This window comes from Stegostoma tigrinum, chromosome 10, assembly GCF_030684315.1.
Source record: "Stegostoma tigrinum isolate sSteTig4 chromosome 10, sSteTig4.hap1, whole genome shotgun sequence".
Lineage (NCBI taxonomy): Eukaryota > Metazoa > Chordata > Chondrichthyes > Orectolobiformes > Stegostomatidae > Stegostoma > Stegostoma tigrinum.
The window spans coordinates 31,570,997-31,584,597 of record NC_081363.1 but is presented as its reverse complement, the minus strand read 5'-3'; the positions used below and the strand labels follow the sequence as shown (position 1 = coordinate 31,584,597).

The window sequence follows — 13,601 nt, the reverse complement described above, 5'->3', positions numbered from 1 at the left end:
TGACATTTCAGGCTGAGTTCTGAAGAAGGGGCTAGGCTCAAAACATCAGTTTTCCTGCTCCTCTGATGCTGCTTGACCTGCTGTGTTCAACCAGCTCCACACCTTGTTATATCAGTGATTTTAGTTTGTCTTAATAGGGAGATGAAGGCTATATACTAATGCAAAGTTAGGCATCTTGGTATAAGTAACGCTTAACATACATCACAATGAATCGATGACATTAGGCGATGAACAATTAATGGATAGGAACAAAAATAGAAACAAAACCACAGTTCTGAGGAAGGGTCACTGAAAGATTAAGTCTGATTTCTCTCAGTAGATGCTGGGAGACCTGCTGTTTTTGTTTCGGATTTACAACATCTGCAATTTACAGTTTTTAATTAATGATTAGGATTTTTGTTTTTAAAAGTAGACATGTAGCAACAGAAAAATGACAAATTGGCTCAATTCTTTTACATTTGTTGAGAAGGTCAGAGAATCGTGCCTCACTCCAGGACTTCAGCACATATTTTGCTTTGATATTTTAGCCCAGTACAGAGACAGTGTGATATTGTCAGAGGTGCTATCTTCTGGAGGATATAGTAAACCAAGCACCTATTCAGTTGGGCATAGAATATCACCGAACACTAAAAGCAGCTGAGACTCTTTGGGCCAGTGTACATCATCAAACCAAACTAAAGTAGATCTGATGTTTGATCTCCTTTATTGTTTGTAGAATGTGCCTGTGCAAACCGGTTGCCACAGAAGTCAACATAACAACACCTACACTTTACGAAGTCACATGTAATCTGTGAAGATCTTTGAGATAATACAAGGATGTGGAAGGTGCTGTATAAAAGTAGAATCTTTTCTTCTTGAGGACAGGTTAAGAAGAGAGACCTAATAATTATATTCTACAAATTATGACGGTAAAGGACAAAATTCGTTGAGATTGTGTGATTAAACTCATGTTAATGTATATTGTTGTAACGCAGTTATCTTGATACAAATCAAGAGTTTCAGCAGTGCTTGATGTCCAATGGTTTTACTTAAGTCAAAGTGCTCATATTTTTACAGTTTGTTGCTCAATTTCTCCATCTCCTAAGGCCAGGTCTTCCCTCTCCGGGACTGGTGCTACAGGACTGCGAGATCTCATATGGTTTTCTAGGGTCAGACTGGTCTCCTGGCAAAATGCATTTATAAACTGGTTTTAAAGTAGTAAAATACTCCAAGATGCTTCTTCACAGGACTATTACCAGCAACATTTGGCATTGAATCAGGCAAGGACACATTAAAAGCAAATTATCAAAATCTCATTAAAAGGGAAAGGCGAGAAGGAGCCAGATATAACAGGAACTGCAGATGCTGGAGAATCCGAGATAACAAGGTGTAGAGCTGGATGAACACAGCAGGCCAAGCAGGTTCAGAGGAGCAGGAAAGGGTCTAGACCCTTCATCAGAAATGGGGGAGGGGAAGGGGGTTCTGAAATAAATAGGGAGAGAGGGAGAGGCGGATTGAAGATGGATAGAGGAGACGATAGGTGGAGAGGAGACAGACAAATCAAAGATGCAGGGATGGAACCAGTAAAGATGAGTATAGGTGGGGGTGGGGGGGGGGGGGGAGGGGAGAGGTGAGGAGGAGATAGGTCAGTCCAGGGAGGATGGACAGGTCAAGGGTGTGGGATGGGGTTAGTAGATAGGAAATGGGGTTGCAGCTTGAGGTGGGAGTAGGGGACAGGCGAGACGAAGAACAGGTTAGGCAGGTGGGGACAAGCTGGGCTGGTTTTGGGACGCATTTGGGGGAGGGGAGATTTTGAAGCTTGTGAGATCCACATTGATACCATTGGGTTGCAGGGTTCTGAAGCGGTATATGAGTTGCTGTTCCTGCAACCTTCGGGTGGCATCGTTGTGGCACTGCAGGACCATCTGAGGAATGAGAGGAGGAGTTGAAGTGGTTTGTGAATGGGAGGTGCAGTTGTTTATTGCGAACTGAGCGTAGGTGTTCTGCAAAGCAGTCCCCAAGCCTCTGCTTAGTTTCCCCAATGTAGAGGATGCCACACCGGGTACAGCGGATGCAGTATACCACATTGGTGGATGTGCAGGTGAACATCTACTTGATGTGGAAAGTCATCTTGAGATCTGGGGTAGGGGTGAGGGACGTGGTGTGGGGCAAGTGTAGCACTTCCTGCGGTTGCAGGGGAAAGTGCCGGGCGTGGTGGGGCTGGAGGGGAGTGTGGAGCAGACAAGGGTGTCACGGAAAGAGTGGTCCCTCCGGAAAGCAGATAAGGGTGGTGTTGGAAAATGTCTTTGGTGGTGGGGTCGGATTGCAGATGGCGGAAGTGTCGGAGGATGATGCATTGGATCCGGAGGTTGATGGGGTGGTACGTGAGGATGAGGGGTTTTTTTTGGTTGTTATTGTGGGGACGGGGTGTGAGGGATGAGGTTCGGGAAATGTAGTAGACACAGTCGAGGGCATTCTTGACCATTGCAGGGGGGATGTTGCGGCCCTTGAAGAACGAGGACATCTGCGATGCATGGGAGTGGAATGCCTCATCCTGGGAGTAGATGCGGTGGTGGTGAAGGAATTGAGAATAGGGGATGGCATTTTTGCAGGAGGGTGGGTGGGAGGTGGTGTATTCTAGGTAGCTGTGGGAGTCGGTGGGCTTGAAATGGATATTAGTTTCTAGGTGGTTGCCAGAGATGGAGACTGAGAGGTCCAGGAAGGTGAGGCAGGTGTTAGAGATGGTCCAGGTTGGGGTGGAAGGTGTTGTGAAGTGGATGAACTGTTCGAGCTCCTCGTGGGAGCACGGGGCGGTGCCAATACAGTCATCAATGTAACAGAAAAAGAGGTGGAGTTTAGGGCCAGTGTAGGTACGGAAGAGGGATTGTTCCACGTAACCTATAAACAGGCAGGCATAGCTTGGGCCCATGAGGCACCCTTGCCCACCCCCTTCATTTTCCTGCCCCCAACATACCCCCTCCTCCTGGACACCATCCCAAGGTCTCCTACCCTCCCTCAACTCCTCATCAACTGCCGTTGAGACATCAATCGCCTCAACCTCTCCACCCCTCTCACCCACTCCAATCTCTCTCCCACAGAAGGTGCAGCCCTCCGCTCCAATCCCAGCCTCACCATAAAACCCGCGGACAAGGGAGGCGCAGTTGTAGTACAGCGCACTGGCCTCTACATTGTGGAGACCAAGCGCCAACTCTCCGACATCACCTCCTACCGCCCCCCGGATCATGAGTTCATCCCCGAGCACTAAACCACCATCTCCCAAACCAGCCACAACCTCATCACCTCAGGTAACCTCCCACCCACAGCCTCCAACCCCACGCTACCTGCTTTTATCTCCTTCCCTAAATCCACAAATCTGCCTGCACTGGTCGACCCATTGTCTCTGCCTGCTCCTACCCCACTGAACTCATCTCCACCTATCTCAACTCCATTTTCTCCCACTTGGTCCAAGAACTCCCTACCTACGTCTGTGACATCACCCACGCCCTCCACCTCCTCCAGAACTTCCAATTCCCCGGTCCCCAACACCACATTTTTACTATGGATGTCCAGTCCCTATACATCTGCATTCCCCATGCAGATGGCCTAAAGGCCCTCCGCTTCTTCCTGTCCTGCAGGCCTGATCAGTCCCCCTCCACCGACACCCTAATCCGACTAGCCGAACTCGTCCTCACCCTCAACAACTACTCTTTTGATTCCTCCCACTTCCTACAGACAAAGGGGGTGGCCATGGGTACCTGCATGGACCCAAACTATGCCTGTCTCTTTGTAGGTTACGTGGAACAATTCCTCTTCTGTACCTACACTGGCCCTAAACCTCACATCTTCCTCCATTACATTGATGACTGCATTGGCGCCGCCTCGTGCTCCCATGAGGAGCTCGAACAGTTCATCCACTTCACCAACACCGTCCATCCCAACCTGGACCATCTCTAACACCTGTCTCACTTTCCTGGGCCTCCGTCTCCATCTCAGGTAACCACCTAGAAACCGATACCCATTTCAAGCCCACTGACTCCCACAGCTACACTAGAATACACCTTCTCCCACCCACCTTCCTGCAGAAATGCCATTCCCTATTCCCAATTCCTTGCCTCTGTCGCATCTGCTCCTAGGATGAGGCATTCCACTCCCACACATCTCAGATGTCCTTGTTTTTCAAGGATCACAACATCTCCCTGCAGTGGTCAAGAACGCTCTTGACCGTGTCTCCCGCATTTCCCGAAACTCATCCCTCACACCCTGTCCCCGCGATAACCACAAAAAGAGAATCCCCCTCGTCCTCACATACCACCCCACCAACCTCCGGATACAACGCATCATCCTCCAACACTTCCACCATCTACAATCCGACACCAGCACCAAAGACATTTTTCCCTCCCCACCCTTAGCTGCCTTCCGGAGGGAGCACTCTCTCTGTGACTCCCTTGTCCGCTCCACACTCCCCTCCAGCCCCACCACACCCAGCACTATTTCCAGCAACCGTAGGAAGTGCTACACCTGACCCCACACCTCCTCCCTCACCCCCATCCCAGGCCTCAAGATGACTTTCCACATCAAGCAGATGTTCACCTGCACATCTGCTAATATGGTATACTGTATCCCCCGTATCCGTTGTGGCCTCCTCGACATGGGGGAAATTAAGCGGAGGCTTGGGGACTGCTTTGCAGAATATCGGTTTGCAATAAACAACGACACCTCCCAGTCACAAACCATTTCAAACTCACCCTCCCATTCCTCAGACGACATGTCCATCCTGGGCTCCTGCAGTGCCACAGCCATGCCACCCGAAGGTTGCAGGAACAGCTAAATTCATATTCCGCTTGGGAACCCTGCAGCCCAATGGTATCAATGTGGACTTCACAAGCTTCAAAATCTCCCCTCCCCCCACTGCATCGCAAAACTAGCCCAGTTCATCCCTGCCTCCCTAACCTGTTCTTCCTCTCACCTATCCCCTCCTCCCACCTCAAGCCACACCTCCATTTCCCACCTACCAACCTCATCCTGCCCCTTTGACCTGTCCGTTCTCCCTACCTCCCAACCTACACTCACCTTTACTGGCTCCATCCCCGCCTCTTTGACTTGTCTGTCTCCTCTCCACCTATCTTCTTCTCTATTCATCTTCAATCGCCTCCCCGTCACTCCCTATTTATTTCAGAACCCTCTCCCCATCCCCCTTTTCTGATGAAGAGTCTAGGCCCGAAATGTCAGCCTTTGTGCTCCTAAGATGCTGCTTGGCCTGCTGTGTTCATCCAGCTCTACACTTTGTTATCTAGGCTATAAGGAGCATTGAGTCATACAGCATGGAAACAGGGTCTGCAGTCCAACCAGTCCATGCCTAACATAATCCCAAACTAAATTAATCCCATATTCCTCCAAACGTTTTGCATTTATGTACTTGTCTCAATGTTTTTTTAAACATTGTAATTGTGCCCACATCCACCACTTGTTCAGGAAGTTCATTCCACACATGAACCACCCTGTAAAAAAACTTCCGCACGTCTTTTTAAAATCTTCCTTCTCTCACCTTAAAAATGTGCCCCCTAGTCTTGAAATCCCTCATCCCAGGGAAAAGACCCTACCTACGCCCCTCATGATTTTATGAATCTGTAGAGTCATCTCTCGACCTCCCACTCTCTCATAAAAACTGTTCCAGCCTTTCTCTTTCATTCAAAACCTTCCATATCTGGCAACATCCTGGCACCATGTTAGAGAAGTGTAGTGAGGCTAATGAGTTTAGGGGTGGTAACCCCACTGCTTTCCACTTGGGCATCTGAAAGCAATTGCCATCACTCGTAGATTGATTAAAATGTACAGAACTGAATTGTACAAATTGTTTTTAACCAAATGTTACCATAAAGTATAATATTGTACTTTAAGTTGTTTTCTAAATACAAAATGCGATATATTCAGTGAAGGATTATTTCTTTTCCAAAGGAAAATTACTGCCTTGAACTCTGATTAACTAAATGAGATCAGAATCTGATGTTCAGATAGTCGCAAAAGAGATGACAAAAAAAATACAAGGACAGGTTAATAAGTGATATATTCTCTCAATCATCTTTGTACATACCAACTTGTCCAGTTGCTACTATCTTTTGGAATTTGGGATGTTGGTTAACCGTGAGGCACAGGATGTCATCTGTATGTTCAAGATAAAAAGACTGAAAACCTAAAGTAAATTGCAAGTGAAAGAAATAAGCTTTAATTCAAACTTTTCTTGAAATGTAAAAAATAAAATTCATTATAAATACACTAAATTGTTTGTTACCTCAAGAAGGGGGATAAAAGGAATACTGGTCTCTTAGGAGCCATTATTGCTCTATTTTGGTCAAGCGCACTCATTACGTACAAAACTACCTAATCTCCCTTATTTTTGAATATGCTGTCTGTACATAGCCAGAAAAAATAAACAAAATTCAGCCTTTTGCAATTTCTTTCTCCAATGGAACCAGTCTGGCTGAGTCGTAATCAAGTTAGAAAGGTTTGTGACACATTTTGACAACTTTTCTTTGGAAACCTTGAGTGGTTTTATTTTTGTGAGAAATCAATGCAACTTTGCTTCACCTGATATTTAAAATTGCTCGCGTCTTGGATAATCAACCAGTTGTCAAGGCACATTTTTCATCTCCAGCTCATACTAATGTCAAAGTTTTAAACTGTATCAACCTTGTGATGAGGGAAGATTTTCACGGATTTAAAGCTGCACTATATTTACTGTGAGCACCTAAAGGAGTAATTCTGATCGTTTACAGGATTTATTGGACTGGGCGGCACGGTGGCTCAGTGGTTAGCACTGCTGCCTCACAGCATCACGGACCCGGGTTCAATCCCACCCTTGGGCAGCTGTCTGTGTGGAGTTTGCACATTCTCCACATGTCTGCATGGGTTTCCTCTGCGTTCTCTAGTTTCCTCACACAGTCCAAAGGTGCGCAGGCTAAGTGGATTGGCCATGCTAAATTGACGTAATGTTCAGAGATGTGTAGATTAAGAGGGGTAAGGAGGATGGGTCTGGGTGGGATGCTCTGAGGGTCGGAGTGGAGTTGTTGGGCCAAAGTGCCTTTTTCCACACTGTATGGATTCTATGATAGAAGGAGATATCAACTAAATCTACCATCCAATGATCCTTTGGTTTTCTTTTGTTGCTGCCTATCACTTAAGTTCGGGTCCTTTTTTTTTGTGTGACTGCACGCATGCAGTTTAAGGGTTGATTTGTGTTTGGGTGCATAGGAGCCTTGAGGTTGTTGTGTAATGACACACCTTAGAAGGAACATGCCACCAATCCTCCAAGTCTTCAGAACTATGATCTGACACTCCCAGCAGTGACACCAGGATTGCAGCTGATGTCTACTTATCCAAGCAGAATTCTCAATTAGGATAACATGTCTCATTTAAACATTCCTGTTTCTAGAGTGGATATCAGGAATTCATAGGTGTTGGTATCCAGTATTGATACTGGTGGAAATACTAAGGGAAATATGTTGTATGATGCTGATTCCTGATAGTGGGCATGTTTGTGTTAATGCATTTTGCCCATATTGAGCTGTCCTCTGTTGCAATGTGCACTTGTGTGCTCAAAGATTCCAGACAAACCCTGCCCAGGAAAGCCTTGGGAAAATTTGCAACCTATAATCACGATTAATATCAACTCCTTCCTGCTTTTCCTGCAATATGGGACAATGAAAAAGTACTTAAAACTAACAAGGAGTTGACTTCAGCTATTAAATTTTCAGAAATTAATGATAGATAATTATACTTTGAAAAGCACGTGAACAGGTGTTGAACTACCCACATGAGTTGGCATGGCTAATATGGTTTACACATCAAATTGTAATATATTAACAACATTTGCTTGACTCAAGGATAACCTATTCTGGCTATCTGGGATAAATAGTGACAGAATAAGTGATGGGAATGTCATAATAGCATTTAAAATTGCACAGTAATCTGCCTTCACAGGTCCCATTTTGTATCTCTTCACTGCCTTCTTGAGGCGATGGTTTGTTCGCCATGCAAATGAGGTCAATCAACTAATAATATTATCCATTAATAAGATACCATATATACAGTGCTAAAAAACAGACTAAAGTTGCAGCACTAGGATTTTATTTCTTAAAAAGACAATTACCCAATTACAGTCATACACCATCGAACCTTTGGTCTAACTTGTGCATGCCGACTACATTTCCCAAAATAAACTAGTCCCACTTGTTTGTGTTTGGCCCATATCCCTCTAAACTTTCCTATTCATGTAATTATCCAAATGTCTTAAATGTTGAAATTGTACCTGCAGCTACTACGTCCTCTCCCAGTTCGTTCCATATACGAACCACTATCTGTGAGAAAGAGTTGCCCCTTATGTCTGTTTTAAAATTTTCTCCCTTCTCCTTAAAAATATGCACTCTAGTTTTGAATGCCCCCAGCCTAGGGAAAAGACCTTCACTATACACTTTACCTATGATTTTATAAACTTCAATAAGGCCAACCTGCTACACTCCAATGAAAAAAGTTCCAGACTATCCAGCCTCTCCTTATATCTCAAACCCTCCAGATCCAGCAACATCCTGGTAAATCTTTTCTGAACTCTCTCTTGTGTTTAATGATATCATTCCGGTGGCAGGGTGACAAGAACTGTACACAGAATCCAGAAGAGGCCACACTAAAGTCCTTGACAATGTTAACATAACATCCCAATTCCTATACTCAAAGGTCTGAACAATGAAGGCAAGCGTGCTAAATGCATTCTTAACTACCTTGTCTACCTGTGACTCAACTTTCAAAGAGCTATGTACCTGAACATCTAGGTCTCTCTGTTCCACGACACTTCCAGAGACCTACCATTAACTGTTTAAATCCTGCCTTTTTTAAAAAAAACAAAAATGCAATACCTCTCATTTATCTAAATTAAACTCCATCTACCATGCCTCAGCCCATTGGCCCAACTGATCAAGGAGTCTTTGTAATCTTGGATAGCCATCTTTACTTCCAACTGTACCACCAATTTTCATGTCATCCACAAACTTACTAACCATGCCTCCTAAATTCAAATTGTTTGTATAAATGAGAAACAAAAGTGGACCTAACAATGATCCCTGCAGAACACTGCTGGTCACTGGCCTCCAGTCTGAAAAATAACACTCCACCACTACTCTTTGTCTCCTATCTAGTCAATTTTGTGTCTAATTGACAAGGTCTCCCTGAATTCCCTGTGATCTAACTTTATCAATTAGTCTACCATGTGGAGCCTTGTTAAAGGCTTTATAAAGTCAGTGCAGACAACATCTATCGCTCTGCCCTCAAACTTTTTGGTTACATCCACAAAAGACTTAATCAAGTTTTGTGAGACATGATTTCCCATGCACAAAGTTATGCTGACTATCCTTCATCAGTATTTGCTTTTCTGAATGCATATAAATCCTACTCTCAGACTCACCTTCAGCAACTTATCCACCACATATAGAGTCAACAATCTACAGTTCCCAGTCCTCTCTTTACAGCCTTCCTTGAATAAAGGCACAACACTAGCCATACTCCCATCCTCTGGCACCTCACCCGTGGCTGTAGATGATACAAATATCTCTGCTAGGGGCCATGCAATTTCCTCCCAAAGTTCCACAATGCCTGGGACACACTTGATTAGGTCTTGGAGATTTTCCACCATTATGTTTTATTAAGGCCTCCAGCACTTCCTCTTCTGTAATGTGGACTGTTTTCAAGACATTAATAAATATTTCCCTAAATTCCCTAGCATCCATTTTTTTCTCCACAATAAAAACTGATGCAAAATATTTGTTTGGTATCTCTGCCATCTCCTGTGGTTCCACACATAGATGTCCTTGTTGATCTTTAAGAAGCTCAATTCTCTCCTTATTTGCTCTTAGTGTACTTGTAGAATCTCTTTGGATTATCTTTAACCTTAGCTGCTAACTTCCACACAGCTGTATCATGTTTGCATGCAAAATACCCATATTTTTGAAGTAAATGAACTTTGTTATAAAAATATTTCGTGTAAAAATATTTTAAATAGCATATGAATATTCTACCTGTTGCAATGTTGTGGACAATTCCAATCGATGCTGTGTGGTAAATGATATCAGTGCCGTCATTTAAATAATGTACATTGTTTCGGCAGTCATTACCACGATATCCAAATGCCAATGCCAAGGAGAGGTCCTAGATGGAAAATAAATTTCCAGAAACTTACACCCAGATACATGAAAGAGAACATTTCAGAGAGTGCAATGCACACATATTTTGGTCTAAGCATGGGGGTGAGATAACCCATCCCCATGAACGACAAGTCCCACTGGATCAGGTATCAATTAGTGATGAGCCAGTGGGCTTCCCAGCCAGTCAAGTCTGGGATGTCCCATGTAGCTTGAAGCTGCTGGCCAGAGGCTGGCAGCACTGTGATCAACAGTACCACATTGAAGGCCAAGGCCACTGGTTGAGCAGGAGCACTGACAACCAGGAGCAGTGGGAAGACGAGATTTTTCTTCTGGGTGGAGGGGTAGGGGGTCAGGAGAGTCAGAGGCAAAGGCTGGGAGGGGGTTTTAAGTGGCCAACACATAATGGCAAATGTAGCCCCCATCCCCAAACTTGACACCGAACTGGATACCATGTCAGAGTGGTCTCGGAGACTACCATGTTTCTTACTTGCTAGGAATATAATTAACAGGCTGGTGGTAAGCAGACCACTCGTTAATTGTTCATTTAAGGACCTTGATTGGCCATGGGCCAGGACGACAGACCATAGACCATCCTGCCCATTCCTTAATTCAAGGTATTGAGAAGTGGGCAACTATCTCCCTAGTGCCAACCTGACCAATTATTTCTTCTCTTCACCACAACTTGTAGAGAGAAAAAAAACACCAGCTTTAAGTATCAGCGCTGATTTTTCTGGAAACCAAGCATGCAATAAGTATTCGGACTAGAATGCTGACGAGCTGGAATGATTTGAAATGCCGCAATATAGCTTTACACTTCTTTTGGGGTTAAATGGTTAAATATCAAAGACAGGTTGCACAAAACTGACTTGAATTTCCTTGATTTTTTACAGGATGAATGGTGCTGGGCAATCCAATAGGAGTGTTTAAAATCCTTGCGTTACAGTAGTGTGGACATAAATAATCTCTCTTCTGGTGAAACATGAGGAAATAACCTTAAAATTACAGCTAGACCACTTAGGAATGAAATCAGACCACAATTTTTCAACACAATGGGTGGTGAAAACATGGAATTAGTCCCTTTGTGTTTCGCAGAAGGCTTATTAGACTTTTTCCTTATGTTAAGCTGCCATATCTGGGCTGGTCATACAGGTACACACTATTTTGCTCCCTCCTTCACTGCTGCTTTCTTTGGTAAGCATATTGTTTCAAGTAAGCAGCAGCTTTCCCTTCCTTCAGCCTGCATACAGAAGCATGACATTTTATCTTCCCTTTTGCAGAATGGTAAGGTTTTTAAACTTCCCTTCTAGCCCCATAGGTATTCTTTTTCGCTAACATTGTAATTTTCTGACTGAACTGTTTTGGCTCTGATCTGCTTTAGATGTAGTTTTTGAATTCTATCAGAAAGTACTAGTTCCTCCTCACAACTACATTTCTCTCAACTCCCCCACCCCAAAACTTCGTTCAATTGTGTTCATAACAATGGGAGCTCAAACATGCTTCTCCAAAGTTCTTCTTAATTTCTCCATTCACTAAACTCCTCTAATATAGCATGCATTATTCTTTCTAAAAATTAACTTTTAAGTATTTACCTCAATAGGTTTCTTTTTCTTCCCAACATTATTTGTTTGCAGTTTCTCAGGCTGAGGCAGTGCCCTACTAACAGGTGGTCTGAAATAAAGAACTGTGAATAAGAAAAGCCCGTCTGTCACCGATTCCATTAAAGACTTATTTATACACTTACAACTCAGAGCACAGACTTATCCTCAGCTGCAGAAGCTTCAAGCAACAAAACATGTTTGCATTGGAATTGTGCATAAAATATTTGCTTTTAGTGAAGTATTTCTAAGTGCACTGGAAGGAATACAGAAATTCAACAGGAGAAACCATAAAAATAGGGAACATGCAGAGCTCAAATGCTGTCTGTGTTATATAGATAATTTCAATTTAAGATTAAACAGCCAAAGCAAAACAAAATCTTTATTTTACAAAATTGCACTTTAATGAATTTTCCTGCTTCAAAGGAAATATTTACCACTTAACTTCTCAGACACTAAACGTTCTAATTTGGAGTTTATCATTAAAAAAAGCTATGGCTCAGTTGCAAAGTACATAAAGTAGAACAACATTAGTAAAAATATCATTTTGTAAAACTTAGAATGGGCCTTGCAAATTTTGAGCTATGTTGAGCATAGTTGCACATTGCAAAGTTAAATTACCTGATCTGTGATACAGCAATTTTTTATTTAAGATAATCGTTTTTATCAGAGAAATCATAATAAAAACCATGTAATGGCACTTTTCTAATTTGCATGAATTAAGAAAATATGCGCAAGGGAGTAAGTGTAACGATTCACCATTGCTAACTCTAGAACTGTAACACGGACATCATGAGCCAGTTGAATTATTTCAACTATGTTAGGCTGTTGACACAAATCTACCAGAATATTTTTGACACTTTAGTTAAAGAATGTAGCTTGCAGGCTATGTCATACTCAAGAACTGGAACCTAAATGAACTTGCATAAGCTCTCTGGAACGAAAAACACGCTGCTTGCTTGACTGAAAAGATGCTTTCATGTTAATCAAAGCATTGAATTTTATGATTAAGATAGAAAATATCAAATACTTAGAAAACCTTTGGGTGTACAATACACTTTTATTTAAAGCACACAAGACCAGATTTTCCTAACAGAGGCAATATCTCACAGAAAACTTGTTTCAGAACTTGCAGCACCTTTAGCCAAGCTATTTGAGTGCAGTTACAATGCTAGCAGCTGACAATTTGGAAAATTGCCCACCATGACCTGTACACAAAAAGCAGGACAAATCCAACCCAGGCAATTAATGCCCCATCGGTCTATTCTCAATCATCAGGAAAGCAATGGAAAGTGTCATCTTCAGTGCTGCCCAGCAGCTCTGAGTTAGCAATAAAAATAACCTGCGCATTGATGCTCAGTTCGGGTTCCACCAGCGCCACTCTGCTTTGTTGGTTCAAACATGGACAAAGGAGTTGAATTCCAGGGACGAGGTGAGAGTGATTGCCATTAACATCAAGACATAATTTGAAAGTGTGGCACCCAGGAACCCTAGCAAATCTGGAGTCGATGGGAATAACTGGGAAATCTTTCCATAGTTTGGAGATATATCTGGCACAAAGATAATGGTTGTAATTGTTGAAGGGCAGTCATCTAGGCTCCAGGACATTGCTGCAAGAGTTCCTCAGGGTAACGTCCTAGCCATCTTCAACTGCTTATTCAAAGTCCTTCCCTCCATTATAAAGTCAGAAGGGGGTATGTTTGCTGATGATTGCACAATGTTTAGTACCATTTTCAAATCCTAAGATTCTGTCGCAGTCCATGTCCTAATGCAGCAAGGCCTGTGCAGTGATTGTAACAAGGTCAGATCAGTTCTCACTGGGTCCGAAACATTAACGCTG

At 43.3% G+C, this 13,601-nt stretch overlaps 1 protein-coding gene across 4 annotated transcripts in view; it reads right to left on the bottom strand.

Moving 5' to 3' along the window:
• eml5 (EMAP like 5) overlaps positions 1–13,601 on the bottom strand; it is a 222,168-nt gene that overhangs the window by 39,458 nt on the left and 169,109 nt on the right. For all 4 annotated transcript variants that reach the window (XR_009446227.1, XM_048538474.2, XM_048538475.2 and 1 more), the window contains exons 28-30: positions 11,756–11,834; positions 10,041–10,170; positions 6,071–6,169 (exon numbers count right to left, since the gene is read on the bottom strand). Coding sequence is in view for 3 of the 4 variants with exons in the window: in XM_048538474.2 (XP_048394431.1) it covers positions 6,071–6,169; positions 10,041–10,170; positions 11,756–11,834 (308 nt within the window). In the remaining variant the exon portion in view is untranslated. The remainder of the gene's footprint in view (positions 1–6,070; positions 6,170–10,040; positions 10,171–11,755; positions 11,835–13,601) is intronic.